This window comes from Pelophylax lessonae (assembly GCF_965119305.1).
Source record: "Pelophylax lessonae genome assembly, chromosome: 4".
Lineage (NCBI taxonomy): Eukaryota > Metazoa > Chordata > Amphibia > Anura > Ranidae > Pelophylax > Pelophylax lessonae.
This window is the reverse complement of record NC_138771.1, coordinates 552,420,712-552,432,712: the sequence shown is the minus strand read 5'-3', so window position 1 is coordinate 552,432,712 and position 12,001 is coordinate 552,420,712. Positions and strand designations below refer to the sequence as shown.

The window sequence follows — 12,001 nt, the reverse complement described above, 5'->3', positions numbered from 1 at the left end:
AGAAAAAGGGCACAAGGCAGTTTAATCAGCATATCGAAGCCCAAAAAAGGTGAAAAAGGAGAGTCAAAGAAAGAAAATTCCATTACCGCATAAGTCTCCAAATAGATGTGTGGTTCCCCGGTGGTCTAGTGGAATACTGACCATGTTGCGCCGGCATTTATACATCCTATCCACTCCCTCGGCATCTGACGTCACCGAGGGAGTGAGAGCAAGGCGCGCCCAGTTGTCCAATCGGAGCCGGACAGGAAGTGCGTCATAAAGACACGACAGCATCACATGGTAAGGCCCGGAAACCGGAAGTCGAGGATGACAACATCCGGTCCGGCCGCCATGTAAGCAGAGGAAGTAACTAGATCGGAACAGGCAGTCCTCTGTGAATTAACACACACAATAAAGCAATGCCGGAGTTAGAATTCCAACAAAGACAATGCCTGAATATTATCAAGTATCAAGGAAGATTATATAGGAACTCAGTCACATACAAAAATCGACCTAATTATTTGTCTCTATATTTGTAATAAAGAGTATTTGCTCGTCTAGCAGAAAGGAAATTCAAAGAAGGGGAATATCATGAGGCTCCAATGGGGGACCAACTGGGAATCAAAGGCGGTGTCGATTTTTGTATGTGACTGAGTTCCTATAAAATCTTCCTTGATACTTGATAATATTCAGGCATTGTCTTTGTTGGAATTCTAACTCCGGCATTGCTTTATTGTGTGTGTTAATTCACAGAGGACTGCCTGTTCCGATCTAGTTACTTCCTCTGCTTACATGGCGGCCGGACCGGATGTTGTCATCCTCGACTTCCGGTTTCCGGGCCTTACCATGTGATGCTGTCGTGTCTTTATGACGCACTTCCTGTCCGGCTCCGATTGGACAACTGGGCGCGCCTTGCTCTCACTCCCTCGGTGACGTCAGACGCCGAGGGAGTGGAGAGGATGTATAAATGCCGGCGCAACATGGTCAGTATTCCACTAGACCACCGGGGAACCACACATCTATTTGGAGACTTATGCGGTAATGGAATTTTCTTTCTTTGACTCTCCTTTTTCATCTTTTTTGGGCTTCGATATGCTGATTAAACTGCCTTGTGCCCTTTTTCTCTTGTGCAGCCCCCATATTGGAGCGCACCATTGGGAGAATTTCTGTGAGTTGGCGGCCTTCTATATACAATTGTGCATGGAAATTTCGATGTGTTCAACATTGTATTATCAGGGTAAATAGTCATCTCTTCATAATTGGACAGACCATCAACATGTCTGTCAGTCCTCCCTTAATTTAGGATGTATTTATAATACCTCTCTTTGTTATCTTAAAGGGATACCTCCTTCTTGGGATCTTTATGGGATAATTTTCCCTCCCCGCTTTTGATATTGGGGTGCCCCCTGAAGTATTTTCACTCCTTATTCAAATTGGTAAATATATTTAAGCTCATTAATTTGATATCTACTCCCTAAGAGGAGGTCATGCAATTTATATTGTCTGAAATGTATTCCTATATTGCAGTCTCTTATTCTCAATACGTGTTATATTCGGCTTGGCTATCATCTTCTCTATGGGTCAACCTTAAGAGGTCAGATGTCTCAGTCCTCTCCTCTCTATTCACCTCGGCTTTAGCACCTTCGTTGCCTTCACTCCCGGCAAAAGAAAGGGTTCAGGTCTTCTTAAGGTACATTTTGATATTAGTACTAGAATTACGAAATTTACCTGGGCATTCAATTTAGGACCATTGTTACATGCCCTACAAAAAGTATATTTGTCCTATTTTTCATGTTTTTTCTTTTGCAATTTAGAAATGTTCACTCTCGAGAAATATCTATCAAAACTCCTGAAGAAGCTATTATGTAGATGGCGAAACATGTAGAGTTGATATTATCGAGTGCATTTTTTTGCTTTTAACATTTTAAATCAATGTACTGTCTTGTCCTAATTCTTCATGTTTAATAAAATGTTAAATTTTTGAGAATTCAGATTTTTCTCCATCATTTGCACCTATAAAGTCCCACTTTGCCCCCTTTATTGTAGTTAGATGTATGAGTGCTGCCAGCATTGCTGCAGAGGTTGAAGGGGTGGGGGGTCAGCCTGTCGGTGCTCAGACCATATTCCGCACACTGCATCAAATTGGTCTGCATGGCTGTCGTCCCAGAAGGAAGCCTCTTCTACAGATGATGCACAAGAAGGCCTAGAAAATGTTTGCTGAAGGCAAGCAGACTAAGGACATGGATTACATTAACCATGTTCTGTGGTCTGATGAGACCAAGATAAACTTATTTGGTTCAGATAGTGTCAAGTATGTGTGGCGGCAACCAGGTGAGGAGTACAAAGACAAGTGTGTCTTTCCTACAGTCAAGCACGGTGGTGGGAGTGTCATGGTCTGGGGTTGCATCGATGCTGCTGGCACTGGGGAGCTACAGTTCATTGAGGGAACCATGAATGCCAACATGTACTGTAACAAACTGAAGCAGAGCATGATCCCCTCCCTTTGAAGACTGCGCCGCAGGGCAGTATTCTAACATGATAACGACCCCAAACACACCTCCACGATGTCCACTGCCTTGCTAAAGAAGCTGAGGGTAAAGGTGATGGACTGGCCAAGCATGTCTCCAGACCTAAACTCTATTGAGCATCTGTGGGGCATCCTCAAATGGAAGGTATAGGAGCGCAAGGTTTCTAACATCCACCAGTTCGGTGATGTCATCATGGAGGAGTGAAAGAGGACTCCAGTGGCAACCTGTGAAGCTCTGGTGAACTCCATGCCTAAGAGGGTTAAGACAGTGCTGGAAAATAATGGTGGCCACTAAAAAAATTGCCACTTTGGTCCCAATTTGGGCATTTCCACTTAGGGGTGTACTCACTTTTGTTGCCAGCGGTTAAGACATTAATGGCTGTGTGTTGAGTTATTTTAAGAGGACAGCAAATTTACACTGTTATACAAGCTGTACACTCACTACTTTACATTATAGCAAAGTGTCATGTCTTCAGTGTTGTCACATGAAAAGATGTAATAAAATATTTACAAAAATGTAAGGGGTGTACTCACTTTTGTGAGATACTGTAAGCATTCACAGCCTTTGCCCAATACTTTGTTGAAGCACCATTGGCACCAATTACAGCCTCATGTATTTTTGAGTATGATGCTACAAGCTTGGCACACCTATTTTTGGGCAGTTTCCCTCATTCTTCTTTGCAGGACCTCTCAAAATTGGATAGGGAGCGTCGGTGAACAGCCATTTTCAGATCTCCCCAGAGATGTTTAATTGGCTTCAAGTCTGGGCTCTAGCTGGGCCACTCAAGAACATTCACAGAGTTGTCTCATAGCCACTCCTTTGTTATCTTGGCTGTGTGCTTAGGGTCTTTGTCCTGTTGGAAGATGAACCTTTGCCCCAGTCTGAGGTCCATAGTTCTCTGGAGCTGGTTTTCATCAAGGATGTCTCATTTCTGCATTCATCTTGCCCTTGATCCTGACTGGTCTCCTAGTTCCTGCCGCTGAAAACATCCTCACAGCATGATGCTGCCACCATCATGCTTCATTGTAGGGAAGATATTGGCCAGGTGATGAGCGGTGCCTGATTTCCTCCAGACATGACGCTTGCCATTCAGGCCAACAAGTTCAATTTTTTTTCATCAGACCAGAGAATTTTGTTTCTCATGGTCTTAGAGTCCTTCCGGTGCCTTTTGGCAAACTCCAGGTGAAATGTCATCTGCCTTTTACTTAGGAGTGGCTTCCGTCTGGCCACTGTACCATCCAGGCCTGACTGGTGAAGTGCTGCAGAGATGGTTGTTCTTCTGGAAGGTTTTCCTCTCTCCACAGAGAAACACTGGAGCTCTGTCAGAGTGAATGTCAGGTTCTTGGTCACCTCCCTAACTAAGGCTCATCTCCCCCAATCGCTCAGTTTGGCTGGGCGGCCCGCTCTAGGAAGAGTCCTAGTGGTACAAACTTCTTCCATTTACAGATGAGGGAGGCCACTGTGCTCATTGGGACCTTTAATGCTGCAGAAATTTGTCTGTACCCTTCCCCACACCTGTGCCTTGAAATAATCCTGTCTCAGAGGTATATATACAATTCCTTGCTCTGACATGCACATGCAACTGTGGGACCTTATATGGACAGATGTGTGCCTTTCCAAATCATGTCCAATCAACTGAATTTACCACAGATGGACTCCCAATACAGTTCTAGAAAGATCTCAAGGATGATCAGTGGAAACAGGATGCACCTGAGCTGAATTTTGAGTGTCATGGCAAAGGCTGTGAATATATATGTATATGTGACTTTTTCCCTTTTTTATTTTTTGTTATAATTTGCAAAGATTTCAAACAAACTTCTTTCACATTGTCATTATTAGGTTGTATGTTGGTAGAAATTTTAGGAAATTTATTAATTTAATCCATTTTGGAATAAGACTGTAACATAACAAAACATGGAAAAAGTGAAGCGCTGTTAATAATTTCCGCATGCACTGTATATTAGCTAAAGTAGAAATTGTTTAAATGTATATATGGTTTAATATTTAGTAACCTAAAATCTCTGAAAGTCTTTGAAAAGCAAACTTAGTAGCAATTGCCTAGACATAGGCAATACCATACAATCATCTACAATAAAAAATGAAATCTGGGGCATTCAGTCATTTAAACTTGAAGAATGAGTTAGTTTCCAAAACTTTGGCATTTAGCAATCAGAAATATTACAACATTTTTATCTGTACCAGAATGGGTACTATATCAGTATCCAAACAAGCTTACAATAGGGGTCATAAGAAGTTTAAAGATTTTTTCACATAATTGAGAAATCAGATCCACACCACCAACATAATAAAAACACCAGGGATTCCACATAATGGAAGCACTACAAAGAGAACAGGAGGCTTTCTTATACAAGTACATAGTACACCAGGCACATATCAGGAATATGAAGTGTTGGGGTAACAAACACTTTAAGTTATAAAGATACCATATCCTGGCCTACATAAAATATATAAGATATGTATTCTGCTACTTTCCTTTTCTATCTCACTGGGGAAGACCCATGCATCCTCCTTCACCTATTTGCTCACATTATGTGGTCCCTTCTCCATTTCCTCCTACCCTGTTTTCATCCTTTAAAGAGGTTGTACACCAAGAATTTTTTTTTTTCTCTTCTTTACAACCTGAAAGAGAAACCCATAATGAGCTAGTATGCATCGCATACTAGCTCATTATGAAATACTTACCTTAGAACGAGCCCCCGCCGTGCCGTCCGCTTACCTGTATGACGGGCGACATGTATTGTCGCCCGTCTTCCGGGATCGCGGCATCCGGCCATCTGATTGGCCGGAGCCGCGGTGACGTCACTCCCGCGCACGCGCGCGGGAGCCGACGGTCACGGCACGGGGCTCTGAAGGAACGGCACGATCTGCCGTTCCTTCAGAGCGCATGCGCCAGTGACGTCACTGGCTGCATTAAAGGTAAATATCTCCTAAACGGTACATGTTTAGGAGATATTTACAGTACCTATAGGTAAGCCTTAATATAGGCTTACCTATAGGTACAACTTCCTGAGGAGGGTTTACTTCCTCTTTAATAGCTGAAATACTGTCAACTGCCCTAAACTTTCTGTCCTACCTACAGCAACTGAACCCCAGTGTTAAAACCTATGTTATGCTTTATTAAATAAATCTGATATAATCAGTTCCAAAATGTAAGGCGTACAAGTTTAGTAACATCTAGTGCAAAGTGAAAGCCATGCAGCCTACTTATTTTTAATCTCCACTTCTGTGTTCCCACACTCCTCCAGACCCACTCAGCACATGTACACCTTCCCTGTCTCTATTGTCTGCTGTCACAGCCCTACTCTTATTCTGCACAGCAGCTCAGCTCACTAGCAAAAAAGTTATTTGGAAACTATTTTGCTTTCAGCCAATTTCCGGAAGGGTGGAAGGGTCAGAACCAAAGTTTCTGTCCTACTGACTACTGTAAATGTGAATCTCCCCAGTGCAAAAATGACAGCAATAAAAATAAAAAAAAAAACTGACAGAAGTCCTAACCCTTGTTTACAGCTAAAATGTTTGGGCACGAGTCTCACTGTGAAAAAAAAACAAAAAACTGGTCTGTGCAGGCCCCTTTTTGACAACTGGAGATCAAACCTGCAGTGTTTCCATGTTTGGGTCCATGTACACTGCAACTTTTAAACGGCCGTTTAGGAGCAGTTGGGCATTTTTTTCAGAAGCCCCTGAACCCACCTCCATGTTATCTTATCTGTCCATGTACACCGGGTCGTTTACAGTCATTTGCAGGCAGTTGAGTTCAGTGACGTTTTTTGGAAAGCAATTATTTGCGTTCGAAACATGTGTTTCCCAGCATTTCAAACGCAAAAACACGATCGAACGCGACCACCCGCGTTTAGCGCTCGCGTTTTTCCATTTTAAGGCTCCATGTACACTGCAACTTGTAAACGGTCGTTTAGGAGCAGTTGGGCGTTTTTTTCAGAAGCCCCTGAACCCACCTCCATGTTATCTTATCTGTCCATGTACACAGGGTCCTTTACAGTCATTTGCAGGCAGCTGAGTTCAGTGATGTTTTTTGGAAAGCAATTATTTACGTTCGAACGTGTGTTTCCCGGTGTTTCAAACGCAAAAACGCGACTGAACGCGATGACCCGCATTTAGCGCTCGCGTTTTTCCATTTTAAAGGGGAATGATTTTTTGACCTCTAGAAACGGTTCTAAACACAAACGCCCGCTAAACGCGAGGGCAAACGCGACACAACAGACGTTTTAAACGTCCTTTAAATTCCAGCATTCAAGGGACTTTTTAAAACGTCCTGTGTACATGAAGCCTAAAGGGGAATGATTTTTTGACCTCTAGAAATGGTTCTAAACGCAAATGCCCGCTAAACGCGGGTGCAAACGCGACACAACGGACGTTTTAAATGTCCTTTAAATTCCAGCATTCAAGGGACTTTTTAAAATGTCCCGTGTACATGAAGCCTTAAAGAAGATAAGCTAATGCTTTAAACAAGCAGTGTATAAATATCCTGAAGAGGTATTAAACAAGACCTGTCTGCTTCTAAACCTATGTTGCTGTCAAAGAAAAGGAATTACAGGGGATCCACACACGTGGCACAGCAATATACTGTAGGACAGCACTAAAGCAAATGGAACAGCTATGACAATCAGCTGAATATTTTAACAGCAAAAAAAAGTATCTCACTCAGAAAGCCATATTTCTAAACTGTTAACCCCTGCAGCGCAAATATGAATTCTGACACGTGTTTAGGATAGGCACGCGTGACTGCTCGATAATTTTAATTTTAATGTTTAGGGCTTTTTTACACTTATTTCGACTTTAACGCACATTAAAGCACCTACTGTTTCAACATGTTTTTTATGTGTTTTTTATGCTTCGTGGTGCTTTATTGATGCCTTTTTGAAGTTTTAATGAAGCTTAGCAAATGCCCTGTGTGTGTGTGTTAATTTTCGATTTGTTTTAAAGTGGCCCAGTAAAACCCCATCTCAGTAGTACCCCCACTCAGCAGATTCCCAGCTCATTGGTATTCTCGTTCTGCAGATCCTTAGCTTATTAGTACCCTCATTCAGCAGTTTCTCTGCCCAGTAGTAACCCCCAGCTCTGCTGATCCCTCACTCAGTAGCAACTCCCAACTTTGCTGATCACTTACTCAGTAGTAACCCCCAGCTCTGCTGATCCTCCTCTCTATCTGGTCCCTGCTCATCTCCCGCTACATACCACATGTGGCATTGCTAGTTTCTCCTTCTCAGTCCCACAGCTATGCTGATCCTCTGTCCTCTCTCTCTGCTCAACTTCTGCTATCACTTTCCATGTTGCACACCATGTGTGCCATCTGCTAGTTGCTCTGCTCCAGTCCGGACCCTGCTCCTCTTCCTGCTGCTCCTTGCTGCACACCAGATGTGACGTCTGCACCAGACACTTACAGAATATATATACACATGAAGTGACTGCTGATGACGTCTTTCCGGTTTGCTTGTTGGTTTACCGGTGCACCCTGGGATATCGCATACTTGCAATAACTACAAAACAAAGCAAAGCTAAAGATGAATAATAGCCTCTCAAGAGCTGCAGGTGCTTCAAGCGAGCTTTGTTATAGACTTCTGTGGAGGCTTTGAAGACCCTTTGAAGCACCAATAAAGCAACATGGGATATCATTTTTGAAGCAAAGCAAACACAACATGCAAACAGGACTGTAACACAATGTGTAAACAGGATGCTTACCATTTTATTTAGTGACAGGTGCTTTGACTGACTGGCATTCAGAGGGCCTTAAAAAAGGTATTTCCAATGCCACATTTTGAAGCAAGTGTAAACAAGCCCTTAGTTTCTTACCTGGGAAATATATATACTGTTGCATCCATATCTCATTTTGTTTTACATGAACACATATTTCTCCATCATATTTATTAGTAATAACTGGAATTCCAACTATTCTCCCTGAGATATTGGTCTTGCATTATAAGACTCATCAGGTTCATGGTTCGAAGGGGTAAAATAGATCAAAAAGACTCATAGAAATAATCCCATGCTGGCAAAATATATTACATTTATCAATGGTGATGGTTTTATGCATGCTGACCTTATTCTTTATTTTTTGACCCTCCTGCAGCAGCTAAGAGTTTACTGAACAAGAAGACGGATGTCGGAAAGGTAATATTGACATACAACAATAATTTAAAGTATGTTTTTTATAAAATAAACCAAAAAATTAACACAAAAGAACAATACTTTAGATTACAACTTATTTTAACAAACTTCTTAATTTATGAAACTTTTTATCTATGGGTTCATAAAATACTTCAGTTAAACCTGGACATTTAGCATTTAAGCACAATTTTTTCGACACAGCCTACCTGCTTAACATTTATCTAGTGTTGCTAGCTACCTCACTCTATTTATTCCTGAATTCAAGCCCAAAAATATGCAGGTCATATGTTCGCAGGTTCTTAGCACTATGCTTTTAGTTAACCAAAAGGGATGTTACTCAACATAGAATAATGTGGCAAAAAAAGTCTGCATCACAACCAAGAAGCTACCTGCTATACCTGCTTAATAATGTGGCTGGAATGTATAGAAACTAAGATTAAAGTAAATGAAGTGGACAGACTTTAGAGATGTAGTACAAAAGAAATACAAATTACCATTTGGCCTTACTTTTTAGCTTGCAAAGCTCTTTAATATAGGCCTCTACATTACTGCTTCAAAATAGTCTTCCTGGCTTGTATATTTTTTATGGTGTTACGTACAGCAGTCCACACAGCTCTGCTTCCTTGCTGACAATTAGTCTCATCTTTGTCTCTCTCCCAAGCCTCAGACGAACAGCACTAAGAACAGCGCTGGAGTGACTAGTCCGAAGGGGCCTATTCCACCAGCTGCCTTGGTATGAGAAGTGGGTCGGACTGAACCACACTTTTTGTTCATCTGGGATATTTTGTGGGATGCAAAACTGTTGGGGCGAAGGCGGGTATAAGGGCATATTCTGCCCTGTCTGTAAGTGGAGTGCTGCCTTCTTCCTGTCTATTTTTTGGCAAGTTTGTTTTGTGTTCTTTGGAGTACAGACGTTTGTGGTTTGTCTCAGGAAGGTCTATCTGTGGGCTTAGGGATACGTGTTTTAATTTGTTTGTGGTTCAGATAAGTTTGTGGTCTGTCTTTGGAGCGGGAAGTCTGTTATCTGTCTGTGGCTTAGATTAGTCTGTAATCTTTCTGTGGGGTAGTTTGAAGGTCTGTGATTTGTGAAGCAGTCTTTACATGCCCTGCCACTCTCCCATCTTCTCAGTCCTGCTACCCTGTCATCTCTCCTCCCATCCTCTTCTTTACCTCTCCACGTCCCTGACACCCCAATTCCTTCTCACTCCTCTTCTTATCCCCCTACCTTTTCTTGTTCTCTCCTCCTTCCCATTTCTCATTCTTTCTTCCTCTGTAGGAGCCTCAAACCACAGTAATTCATAACCTGGTGGACGGGATAAAGGTATTTGCCATATCTTTACCTCTCTCTTCATGTGTCATGTTTTATGCACCTCTTTACTCTGGAGGCACCAGAGGAAGGGCTGTGTGAGAGATTCTCACTATAGTATACATGGTGTAATTCTAAACATAGCCACTAGTTGGTGCATTTTGTCGTAATACATACACAAATATTTCACTACAGACATATTGCTGGCAGGGGTCTTGTTTGCGTTATGATAAAAGTTTGATTGGTAGACTCTAGTGATTAGAAGATGCTTTACCTGAGAAAACAAGATGTGCTAAAAACAACTCCTAATGATTTTTTGTTGATGTGAAGTAAAAATCTGATATTTTTGGAGAGGCATTGTGTTGTGTATACCAAGCATTTCCATATATATGATTTTTTTTTTTTATCTGACAGGGAAGGGGGGTTATTTATTGGCAAATCAGCAGTATATGTTAGGGCATCAAAATAATGACATGGCCTCATTAAGAGTGAAAGTTGTCACCTGACAACTGTTTCCATGTGGCAGTTGACAAAGTTCTGTTATGTTTTTATCCTCTTATCTGTTATGGTATTATTCTCAGTTCCTGTTGGTGAAAAAAAAAGAACAAAAGTATGTCTGATAACTAGATCATTGAGAGTGTAATTAACGGGAAACTAGTGCAAGTGGCATGCACTACTTTACCCAAACAGATAGACCTGTTTCAGTTCTATGTGAGCTACCCATGCAAGTTTCTATTTGAGAGTAGAACAGAAACTGGCGTTGGTTCTGCATGTTCTGTGCAATTCTTTGGTAGCTCCCCCATAATGTATATTAATTTTAACTTATGGCTCAGACAACTTAGAATCATAAAAATACAGTATTAAAATAGCGCATAGTACTGTTAAAGAAAAAAACACACACACACATATATATATATATATATATATATATATATATATATATATATATAAAATCAACTGAGCTAGTCTTGTGAAGCACACACATCTGCCACACTAGCCATGCCCCCCTCCCCATCATTTGCTGGCTCAGCTTTGCAGCTTCCCTTGTCTTCTCTCATTTCACAGCCTACTCATTAAACAAACAATGAGAACCCTGGCATTTTTTATTTATTGTTCAGTGAGCAGGGAGATGACATAGGAGACATTGAAATTACCGTATTGGCTATATAGTGTGGCAGGGGTGTGTAAAATTAGAAAGGCAAAATAGTTTACATACATGGATCTCAACTGTAAAGTAAGCTGCTTCAGTGAATTCTTGTTTATGGATGTATGTACATATTAAAATGTTTCTGAAAGGACTACTAAGATGAAATAAATAACATAAACTGCACCCTGACCTACCTAATCATACTCAGTTATGTTCAAAAACATGAACATATTTTACAGTATACTATAAATATGAGCATACTTTAAAATATGGACAATATTTATTTTCCCCGACTTTAAGGGCTTGTTCACACCATTTGTGTTGAACTGTGCTGTGCAGCTTTACCCAGTGCAGTCTGAAAGTAGTTTGCCTTGTTCCATATGGTGTCAGTTCACACCACTGTGTTGTAGTGATTTGCACTGAAAAAAGTACTGCGTGCAGTACTTTTTTTTAGCATGCAGGGCTGCAGTGAAAACCACCACAACACAACAAAGCTGTGTGAATAGAACATGATGAAATGAAAAAAAAAGTGTGATGCCCCAGGACTGGCTTTTCAGCAATGTGTCTTCCTAGCACACACCAGCAGCTGTGCATTCTGGCTACTGGTGTGAGTCAGCCCTAACTGTAATTTGCTAATGTTATAGAAAACAACTCCAAAAGGTTTGGATATGCAGAATTGTGGGAATTGTGGGAGGTGTTTTAAAAACTCAGCTTTCCCTGTTGTGCTCCCACTGCCTCAATGCATTGGTATGTTATAGAAGCACATCTAATGAAGGATGTCACAGACATATACAGTATGTGACTTACACTTTAAAGTGGAATTTCACTCTAATATTCAACATTGATTATTTTTAATAATGCTGCTAGCATTAGTAAATAGATAGGAAAGTATATCAT

The 12,001-nt window shown here is 41.2% G+C and overlaps 1 protein-coding gene across 32 annotated transcripts in view; it reads left to right on the top strand.

The window, feature by feature from the left end:
* CAMK2B (calcium/calmodulin dependent protein kinase II beta) overlaps positions 1–12,001 on the top strand; it is a 313,844-nt gene that overhangs the window by 268,664 nt on the left and 33,179 nt on the right. For 10 of the 32 annotated variants that reach the window (XM_082257250.1, XM_082257233.1, XM_082257237.1 and 7 more), the window contains 3 exons: positions 8,617–8,654; positions 9,313–9,384; positions 9,928–9,972. In XM_082257250.1, coding sequence (XP_082113376.1) covers positions 8,617–8,654; positions 9,313–9,384; positions 9,928–9,972 — 155 coding nt within the window. Of the gene's footprint in view, positions 1–8,613; positions 8,655–9,312; positions 9,385–9,927; positions 9,973–12,001 lie in introns of all 32 variants that reach the window. The other 22 variants (XM_082257253.1, XM_082257240.1, XM_082257229.1 and 19 more) reach the window with 5 other exon arrangements.